Source organism: Pholis gunnellus (genome assembly GCF_910591455.1).
Source record: "Pholis gunnellus genome assembly, chromosome: 21".
NCBI classification, from domain to species: domain Eukaryota; kingdom Metazoa; phylum Chordata; class Actinopteri; order Perciformes; family Pholidae; genus Pholis; species Pholis gunnellus.
The window spans coordinates 13,797,847-13,809,060 of NC_136548.1; the positions used below are offsets into that span (position 1 = coordinate 13,797,847).

General features: G+C 44.7%; 1 protein-coding gene across 1 annotated transcript in view; it reads right to left on the minus strand.

Annotated features, from left to right (window-relative positions):
- The window catches only part of adam12a (ADAM metallopeptidase domain 12a), a gene marked incomplete at both ends in the record, with an annotated part of 63,640 nt that extends 52,970 nt beyond the window's left edge, over positions 1-10,670 (minus strand). Inside the window, 2 exons of the mRNA XM_079183298.1 lie at positions 321-442; positions 10,565-10,670. Of these exons, the coding sequence (XP_079039424.1) occupies positions 321-442; positions 10,565-10,670 (228 nt within the window). The remainder of the gene's footprint in view (positions 1-320; positions 443-10,564) is intronic.
- Between the last annotated feature and the right edge of the window lie 544 nt (positions 10,671-11,214).

The window sequence follows — 11,214 nt, forward strand, 5'->3', positions numbered from 1 at the left end:
TGATGGTGGTGAAAGAAAGATGGTGGTGTATGAATAAGGAGCTTCATCCCCTAGAGAGCAGGAGAAGCACCCATCTAGATTAAATTTTTTCTTGTGTACAGGTGGAAATCTTGACTTCATGGTGAGGGAATGTCATCTAAAAGGTGAAGCAGTAACCAAAATCCAAACAAAAAGGACTTTTTGGCAGGGGAGCCGTGAACATCAATGCCAGATTTCATCTCACTATCCTCAGTTATCTGGACCGGTGTCGGATATAGAACTGGAAGTCTAAAAGAATAAGCAGAGCTAAAATGTAAAAACAAAAAGGCGTTTCATTTCACCTGGGATTTGAGCTGGCTGGTCGGTTTCCAGTCTTTTCCAACAAGCTGCAGAGGTACTGTAGTCCCATAGTGCTTCTGCTTTGCTGTTGGTCTCTGTTGAACAGTCGTGCTCAAAAGATTCCCTGCAAAGAAAATAAACACACCATGTGAGAATACACAGAAAACTTCAAAGTGAGCCTGCTTTATTCTAAATTCTGTCAGCGTCTATAAAACCAGACCGTGTCCATCGTTGCGGACACAAACAATGGGAACATTTTCTGAACTGATTTTTCGACAAACAACACTGATGAGTAATTCCTCCCCGCCATTAAAGGCCTGAGCCTGGTGTTCATTACCAAACATCAGAAATACAACCTGACAGTACAGCTGCCTTTTAATATGAAGTGTCACTAAAACAAAAATCAAAGGACTTGAATTTGATGGCTTTTCTGCATCACGGCACACAAATTACGCTCTCCGAATGGTGTTGTTTCTCATACCCAACAATTATCTACGCTGACAGAATGCCATCTCCGATACGTCCTCGCCCCTTCCTGAACACATGTTCACCTCCTTTTCATGGGCTGTCAGTAGAATGGAGCCTGTCTCCTCTGCCATTAAGACATGAACACAACAGCACTAATCAGCACCCTCAAGACATCAAGCCATGAGAACCGAAGCCCGTGGTGAAACCGTAACCGCCCCCTCTGCCCCTGCAGCTGCACAAATCTCCACTGTTGAGCGTGAAGAGTTTCTGAGCGAGGAACTGGGGTTGCTGCTGCTGCTGCTGCTGCTGTGATAACTCGCAGGGCTAGTGTCCAGGATGCGGTGCAGGGATTAGACGTAGCTTTGGGGCATTGTTCCCAGCATGCTTTTATCTCCTCTCTCTGTGTTCTGACAGGGTGTTAACTGAGCCTCAGAGAGGCTACAGTTCTCGGAGCTCTGCTGTGTTGCCAGTCATTTAAAAATATACAGTCGTGCCCAAAATCCAACACTGATGTCGCCAAGCGTGCAGCCAGGAGATGAAGTGGCAGAAAAAACAGCCACCATCCCAAAGAAACCTACTAGTTATAACTGAAACAGAAGTTGCAATCGCTTCAAAGGGCGCATCATGAGCACACACAGAGTCTGAATATAATGCATAGTGAGCCACTGGAGGACATCGCTAATAGGGTTCCTGCAGTAATCAGCTCCCCACAGCGGGGAAGCTATTCCAAAGTTTGAGTCTCTTACTGAAACAGCAGGGGTGGCTAGCACCATTTGTCTGTGCGCAAACATCCTACATCAAATGTTTGCTTTTGTTTTTTTGTTTTTCTTCCACTGATGCTCCATCGAGCGTTTCCAAACAGCAGGGAAACAGATTTAGTTTGAGGGTGATGTCAGTGGACTTGTGAGAAGTTGTGCGTGTGGATAATTTATGGTATGTTTTGAATTTGGGACTTTGTTACTTCTTAATTTTCAATCCCATTTCAAACACACATAAACACAGAAGACAGTGAAGGGGACCGAGATTATTATTACCAGCAGATTCAAGGTCCTTTCTTCGAGGTTCACATCACTTCTGTCTCCCTACGCATGACTCACCCAGCTAAATTGCTGAGTCTGCTTATTATCCGGCATTAATAACCCAGGTCTGAGGAAGAGACACCCCCCCCCCCCCCCCCCCCCCCATGCTGAGCTTTGTTCTGGTTCTCCTCTGAGGAAACCGCCACTCTGGAGTTCTTCACAGAGCCGCACCAGCTGATAGCAGAGAGTCAGAGGTGACCAGCTCAGCAGTCCTCATCCAGCTCCAGCCTGATGATGAGAAGCAGGCTCCGGCGAGGAGGGATCGGCATCACACACACACACACACACACACAGAAAAGCGGGAGAAGCATCCTACCCTCATTAGTCCTAGAAAAGCACACCGTCTGGGGGAGGTGGGCATGCTGAGTAAGGGAACGCATGACAACCGCTGTGAAAAGTACGGATAGATAAACACAACACATGAGGGGAAAACAGAGAGAAGTTGACAGAGAAAGGTCAAGTCCACATTGCGGTTAGGAAACACACACACACACACACACACGCACGCACGCAGATGGAAAGGTCTTTTCTGTGGCATGCTCCCCATCAACTTTGAAGACTTGGTTCACAACCATACAGCGTTTGGTTCCCTGACTTCAAAGTCCACAAGTGAATGACCATTTTGTTAACGTGGTGTGCTATGAGATTTAATTCCCGCTTATAAATGGCATTATATTAGTGGAAACAGTGTGCAGGCTCAGTTTTTTTTTTTCCCCCCACATGCCTGGGAGAGACATTTGGTAAAGCTGGAGTGTGGCTGTGGTGCGTGGAGTGTGTAAGTGGCTTTTGTTCACTAGAATGTTATAAGCGCCACCAGAAGCATTAAGGGAGCGGTAAAAGTGGCACCAGAGCCCAAAGCCTTATTTATATGTTCAATAAAGGAGAGTGTAAACAGAAGTCTTAATAGAGCAGAGTTCTGGCCATGTTCAGCTCCCTTTATGCTCCAGCATACACAAGGAGAGTTTGTGCCATTTATATTGCCTCAATAAAGTCAAATGCTAGGTGGGAGGATTGTGTGTGCGTGTACGTGGAATTGGGAATGTGACTGTTTGTTCTTGTGTGGGTGACTGAAATGTGATTCAGACCTATGACTGGATTAAGTAATTCATTTGGCTTTCCCCAGCAGTGCTGTTAAGCAAAAATAACAAAATCTATTAAACACTCTGTAGGTACAACCATTGTTTGGCTGTTTTAGTATCATATTCCCATAAAGCCTGGATTAAGTGATTTGGAAGCTGGGGATTGGGATCAAGTTAATCTGTGTATTTGTGTGATGATTAACAAGATATAGAAAATAAAAAAATGTCACACACACAATCAGGTCTTTCTTAGTTCTCTCAAACCGTTATGTACTTTATGCAAGATTGGGAGCACTTATATCGACTGCTTTCATCCAGGTAGCAACTTCCAGCTCTGAAAAGTGAAGCCAATGTGTATTTTGCCTTAAACCTCCATTCTATCTGATAGACTTCAGTTTATTGTCTCAATCGCTAGTTACAAGTCTTCTTCAATACAGCATGATGTTCATTTAGTAAATTATGGTCCCAAGTAGAGTAAAACAGACAGGGTAGGTAGCAGGGTATTCTATAGGGCGTGGCTACCTTAGTTGTACCTCACGTCACATCTGGTTGCAAAAAAACAAGATGGCGACCGCCCAAATGCCAAACTCGAGGCTTCCAAAGGGCACTCCACAAACCAGTGGGTAAAGTCACGGTGATTCGTCCACTTCTTATATACAGTCTATGCTCTCAACGTTGCGGCGGCTTAGACGGCGGCTTGCAGCTAACGGTTCCAACAGCACTAACTAGTGTAAACTACCGCAAGAGCTAACAGTGTTTACCTGAATGGGAACCGTAGGATGGATGCTACATTTCCGGCGGTTATCCGCTGTATCTGCCGTATGAGTGCAGTCCAGAGTGAAGGCCGTGAGCGGCAATGTCACAAAAGAACAGAGAAGCTCGGGTAACAACACACACAGATGGAGTGTGACTTCATGCTCTCCTCGGGTAGACAAGACTCCACTATATCTTCACATAGCAAATAGTTTGTTTGCTGCTATATCAATTCTCTGAATCCCTTAAATTGCACCTCTGCTCTGCTCTGTTTTTTTTCTTCTTGTGAAATATCGGAGGATTTATCCTCTCCAGGACTTAAAAACTACTGAAATGAAAAAGGAACAGCTTTGTGTGAACTCTTCGCAGACGTATGGAACTGGTGATGAGGGGGAAGGCATTGCTTGGCCATAAAGGGGTCACAAGAGAAAAGGGTTAGTAACTTGAGGTCTAGGTCAGCGATTGGCATTTTAGTTTGTGACCCCTTAAAACAAAGGCTACTTGTCGCCCATCATCATAATCTATAGGTCATGAGAAGATCAATCAAACTTTGAGATGTTATTCGACACCATAACTATATTTCTTTCACTTTTTAACAGAATTCTGGCCTGTTTCAGCCACAATATCTAGCCGTGTAAACTAAATCAGTGCTTGCTGGGGTACTTTACCGCTCCGAATGGTATTTCACAGTGACTCTTTCTTTGGTTTTATCAGCGTTCCCAAATGAGTGCATTCTCCACAGTCTGTGAGCTGCCGGTCCAAGGGAACATATGACCTTCCTCGGTTCTTTGCAGATGTCAAGACGTGCTTTCTTACTGCCCTTTCGCAACTCCAGCCCTTCTCTTTCTACCCTCACCAAAACAAACCAACAACTGTTTGGCTTTATTAAGCCCCAGAGCCTGCTTCCTCGCGACCAACTGCAACGCGCTCCTTGACAGGCAACCATGACATAATATATTCATAACAATCTTTGCTTTTCCAACACAAATGGCATGCTGTTCTTTTCATCTGCACACTTGATGAGGCCGTGCCCCCCCACATGTGCACAGGGTCCACACGGAGATGGGATACAGGCTACACATACGTAGACACATCAAGAAAGAGCACTCCTAATCACAGTCACCCTTGCGCTGGAAAAGCACACAAGGACACACTCCAAAGTGATGTTGATAGCAATTCTATCCGATCTTGAGAATGTCAGATTGAAAACGAAAAAGAATGCCTTTGGCAGCTTGAATGACACTCTTTCGACTTGCAAAGTCGCCCGAATGGTGCAAAAACAAGTGCAGCGGAGACGTGATTCCAGCATTGTTTGACATGGGTGGACAATGTTTAGTTACAACTCAAACCCCCTGAAGGAAATGGGCTTGAAATAAGAGCATGTGGAACTAATTAGGGCAGAATGGTGAGTTTAAATTGGCCTGATTCAAGCCGAGGTATGACACAACAAAGACAAAAGAAAGGTAAGAAGGTTCCACGTAACACGTTCCACATGGAAATGTGTTCTTGATAAAGCAAATCTAATAACATGATCACTTTTTCTTCAGCAAAAGCGTGTATCTACGGACATTTCTTTGTCTAGATTTGATGGGTGTCTTTAATCAGAGCTCTGACTGGATTGGGGACATGATCCAGCAAAGTTTCTGAGGCAGAAGTTGGTTCTGACATCAGCCCATGGGGGGAAACTTGGTTATTGTTTATCGCTATTGTTCATTTAATAATGGATGAGTGACAGGTATTGTGCAAACTCAATTTATCCCCAATCAGAGCGGGCAGATTATGCTAATTCAAACAGAATGGTGATTGGGAATAAAATGATGAATGATACATTGGGAGGAGGCAGACGCTCTTTCATAAATGACCTTGGAGACAAAAGCAATGAACTCCGCTGCCTTTCCTTATCTCTTTCTCTCCTTCATCATCGTCTAGGCCTGTGACGAATCATTATTATCATTATTGAATGCTATTAATACTTTTTTTATATTAATTGATGAATCCGTTATTGAATAAACTTTGTGAAAAAATGGTGAAAATGCCCTTCTCAGGTTCTAAATGCCCAGATGTATTGCTTGTTTTGATCCACCAACAGTCCCAACCAAAGATATTCAATTTCAATTCATCACTACAGATACAACTATCAAAAGACAATTGGTTAGTTGATTCAGACAGAAATAATCGTGAACAGATTAAGTAGTTTTCTAAGGACAAATGTGAAAATTTCACTGGTTCCAATTGCTACTTTTTTATAATTATAAAAAATGATCTCCTTGGGACTGCGGATCCCACAAAAGAAGCAATTTCAGGACGTCACCTTGGGCTCTGGGGACGAGCATTCATCCCTATTTTCTGACATTTTAAAAACTTAAAAATATCTATTACTCAGAGCCCTAGATGATATAAAACTGAGAAAAGCAGCAGATCCTTATATTTGGGAAGCAGGACTTCACGTTCTGTTGATCACCTCGTCAACTAATCTTCCCCTTGCTCCCCGTAAATTGTTCCCGGTGCAGGGTTCATGGGGATTACAGAGCAAAGGTGAAAAGGCGCCCGCTAATCTTGGCCTGACTCCACAGTAAACATCTGACCCGTTTGCGGGACATTATGTCAACACCCTCAGGGTTGCACCAGGAAACATAGAAACCTGTAGGTGACATCATGGTAATAGGAATCTGCACGAATTGGAGAGAGAGGGTCTCCTTAAATCAAATCTAATAAGGTAGCAGTGTGTCAAAAGTCTCAGCTCTGAGAGTTGTTAATGGTTGGATTTCTAGACGGATCATTTCTTTTAGCGCATAGTCGGGGGTCATAATCAAGCCGTTTAACACTGGGCTCCCTCTACTGGTAAATAGCTCTTTTGTGTTCTCTCCCTTCCTGTCTCTCTACCCCCCAACCTTGTATACTGAACCCATTTACTGTCCCACTAGCATGATGTCAGCACATAATTACTCTATGGGAAATAGATGGTCCTGCAGCAAAAAAAAATCCCCCTTGGCCCAGCAGGAGGTTAATGTTGTCCGAGAACCGGTGCAGTTACGCCGCCGGCGGGTGACACTGTAACGCTTCCCCCGCTGCGAGGGCTGCGCTCGCTGCCTGGCATGGGGCCTGCGTGTGCCTTAGCAACAAAGGTCAGAGACAGAGAGCTTCTGGAGCAGAGCTGTGTGAAAGCTTGTTAATATGGTCGCTATGATGGATTTCATTCACAGCGCCCTGGAAGTCCTCTCTGTCACAGGCCTGGCGCACATTCAAAGCACTACAGAACGACAAAAAAAAACAAACCTCAAGCCACAGCAGAAAGGCAGAGACGATGTCATCATAGATTGTCAAGACATTGTACAGTATGCGGGGGCATCCATGTCATTACCTCAGTGGAAAGAGACTCGATTAATTGATTAGTTGATCCGCAGAAAACCATTTAAATTCTGTTCATTTAAGTCACTCATCAAGCAATATTTATACTATTTAGAATTGAATGTCTTTGACAAGCAACTTTAAGACATAGATATTATAATTAAAGAACTGCAATGTTCACCAGGTATTGGAAAACCTGAAAACAACTGACCCAAACATGTACCAATCTTAGAATGGTCAACTTTCTACTTGAAACTTTCGTCTTTATTCGTAACTATGTGATGTTGCTGCTTGCTCTGCCTACTTAAAAATACATCACAAGTCCGCCCATGTTGAGGAGCATAACTCAAAGAGACGCAGACAAAGCAACCGGCTGAGGCAGAACTTAGTTAGAGCCAATTTGTTCGAATCCTCCCCAGGTAGGAGCTGGCCTGTCTTGTTTCTGCTTGTCCGTTCTCATTGAAGAGCAGGGACATGAAATATGGGCGGATGCTGCATGCCAGCCTGGAAAATAGATGATGTGGATCTGCGAGGAAACAAATCCTGCGTCTCCCTTAGCCCCTACAGTGTAAAGTTTGTTAATCTGGAATTGTAATGCCTGTCCTTGATTCACATTCTCTGCTCTCGTAGGATTGTTAGAAGGTAAATGCTGATGGGATTTTCAAGTCGCAAACAAAATGGACAAACTAACAAGATGTCGACTTTGTCACAACAGACATTTTTTAATTGGCACAGCAGAAAAAAAGCACAGGTGAAACCACTTTGGTAAAACTGTTAACATTAGAAATGGCTCAGTTCCATTAAGTCTGTTACATACATTGAGTGAACCAGCATGCAGACTAGCAGCAAAAACCCTGAACCTGCTAATCTAAATGGAATCCAGTTGTTATTCGTTCTCCTTGTGGCCAGAGAAAGAGCTATCTGACATTATAGCATGTGTTATTCATATGCTACGAATACAAGTTCTGCAAAATAGGACAGGAGAACTGACCAGAACAGGCTTATAAACTGTCAATGGTTTTGAAACACTGACGGGGTGGAACTTGAATGAACCCAGATAGACTTGACACTGAAAAAGAGATATGTGAGCCAACTGGGCACTCTCTCTGACCAGACAGAGAAGGAAGAAGACGCTCGGGGAGAGCTGTGCTGAGCTCAACTCTGACCCGACTGGGGTGTGAAAGTCCGATGAGAAAGTCCAGAGCCAGCATCGGGTTTCAGCTTGTGTGTTAAGCTTTTGTTGAGGGAGAGGGGGGGGGGGGGTCAAATGAGTCCAACGCAGCTCCAAAGAAATCAATGCAACACATGTAGGGTTAGGCCACATGAGCATAGTCCAGCTACCCCCCCCCCCCCCTCCCTCCTATATAAATATCCCCACTGCGGAACAGCAACTGGTTGATCAATCTGTCTTACTGCACCACCACACATCGGCCAACTCTTCGTACCGGCCTCCTGGGTTTTTAACCATCACGAACAACTCGCCTGGAAGATCTGATTCCATTCATACTGAAAAGATCCTAAATGAGGCTGACTCGAGATGGGTCACATCACGGCGATAATGTATCTCTGGGGGAGGACACTGTTTGCGGAAGGAATGTTTTACTACAGTCCAAAAATATATTCTCAGCTCAACTTTAATTTGTCTGAGAGCGCCGCACGCAAGCTGCGTGCGGCGCTCCGGGCAGACAGAGTCATGTCGCTTGGAGCGGTAGGCTACAGCTGGCTAATAAATACTGGCTGACACTAAGTGTGTCAACCATCGGAGGACGTCATTCACAAATGAGCTAGAACAGAAACACGCACAAGACAGGCAGGGCCAGCAGAACCCGGCAAGAAAGCTCAAGAGGCGGTGTCATGAAATATGTATACAAACACGATGTTGCATGGAGCGGAACTGCTCCATCTTTCCTCAGCAGCCTCCAATTCCTGACAGCAAAGACAAAAGGTTTGCACAGACTGGGAGACAAAGTGGAGAGACCCATGAAAGGGAGCACTAATGATTTCCACTCATTGTGCTTTGACATGAAGTAAGCTGCAACTCATTATTTTTCATCAATCGAACAATTTTGTCTGTGAATGGTCCAAAAACTGTGAACAATTCCAATCACGGGTTCTGAAATCCCAAGGGGACATCTTCAAACTGCAGCCCAAAACATGTTCAGTTTGAATTGATATAAAGACATGATGATTGATGGATTATTAAACATGTTGCTGGTTAAGTTTTTGAACACAAAAGGCATTTTACGCCATTGATTGCATTTGTCTTTCAAATGAAACCCCATCTCCTGTGCCCTTGTTCACACGGCTCCCTCCAGCCATTCGTCTCAATCAGGCTGAATTACCCACAAGCAGGTAAATATCCTGTCAACACAGATCGGCTCAGACTTTCCAAATGCACTGACGACGACGATTTGAAACGAGCCGGAACCCACGAGAACCAAACCCATCAAGGCCAACTTCTGATGACGACAAACCGTTGATGAATAAATGAACAGCTTCCTCGCGCTTTGATCCCAGTTTTACACATTTGCCCTTGCTGGTAATTAATTCCCAGGATCCCACAGTTGAGTGACAGTTTTCTGCGGGGGGGGGGGGGGGCATAACGCTCAAGTGCAACTCCTCCACTCACCACTGTTGGACATACTGTCCTTGTTGAATCTCACCTATAGGGCATGAATGGCTGGTGACTGGGATATCATGAGCCACAGCCCAAAGGGCTGCAACCAGTGGGACAAAACACACACAAGCACGGACACAAACACACTCTGACATCACATTTGGACATCTCAACAGCATGCTATTAGTCATGTGTTGCTTGGCTGTCATAAACACAATAAACAGCACATTTTTACAGTTTTTTTTTACAAAAGCTACTTGACTCCTTAAGTTCAAAAGCAACAATGTGACTTTTATGTTTGCCACTAAAATAACTCTGGAATTCATCCATAATTGAAATATTGAAGTATGTTTGAAGTGCCCTGAAAAACTGAAGTATGCCTAAAGCGCCAGCGAAATGCCTCAAGTGCTACCGCTGATTACCAAAGAGAGTTTCAGCATCATCAATTATACAGCGTGTCCTCTCCTCTGGGGTGCGCACTGAATGGACTGCGAGTTAAAATGTGATGTTCTGCTGCTTCTCACACACAGAGCCAGAGGTGAGAATGAGAGAAAGCGAGGGATTTAGCGAGCTTTGTCTACTCTGGAGATGTTGCATTCTGCTCAAAACATGTGTTATAGATCTGTAAGACCGGTGTACTAACAAAGGCTTTCATAAAACATGGTATAAAAAAAACAGCCAAAGGTGATGCATGAAGAATAGAGTAGAGACATACAGGATAAATGCACAAAATGCTGACAGGTTGAAATGAACCTGTCTTTTTCTTTATGTTTCTAGGTGAAGGTTACATTTGACATGTGCCTGATAATAAATCAATTAAGAAAACAATATATTCGCTACTTTTACCCATAGATCTCGCCTATAACAGGCAAAAAATACTCCACATCTTGTCCGTCTCTTACCTTCAGCAGACCTGGAGAGCACACCGCCACACACCGGGACCGAGACGCAGAAAGCCTGAAGCGCTGTCAAAATAACAAACTTCAGACTCCGGCTCCCGAGGTTCATGATGCCCGGCTGAAGCGTGGACGGGACTGGCCAAAACTGTTTCACTGCAGCGCAACCATCATACAATCCAACAACAGCTGATGTGCAAGGAGTCCCCCCCAACCCCCTGCCCCTCCCTCCCCCCCCACCTCCCCCCCAAAAATAAAATGACTTCCTGAAATATGATCGAGCGTATGAGCGGTGCCTTAGGAAATCCCGAGGACAGCTGATTCAACTCCGTGCACTTTCCCCATTCAGAGACGTCCAGAGCTGCCTCGCGCACCCCCACCAAAAAAAAGTGAGGTAAATGAGGAGCAACCGGGGAAAACATTCACAAATAGACGACACAAGCCACTGCTGTCTCAGTCGCCCACTGGAATGACATCCATTCCAGGAGCAATTACTGGCGAGAAGTGTTGTCTTATGAGTGGGGACCATGTGCTTCAATGACACGCTCCGTGCTCCGCGAGGTCCTAACGCCTCCGCCAGGGCCCATTATTAAACGAGCAACAAGCTACCGGAAATGAACAAAGCACAACACCCGGTTATAGATTTCAAAATAAAA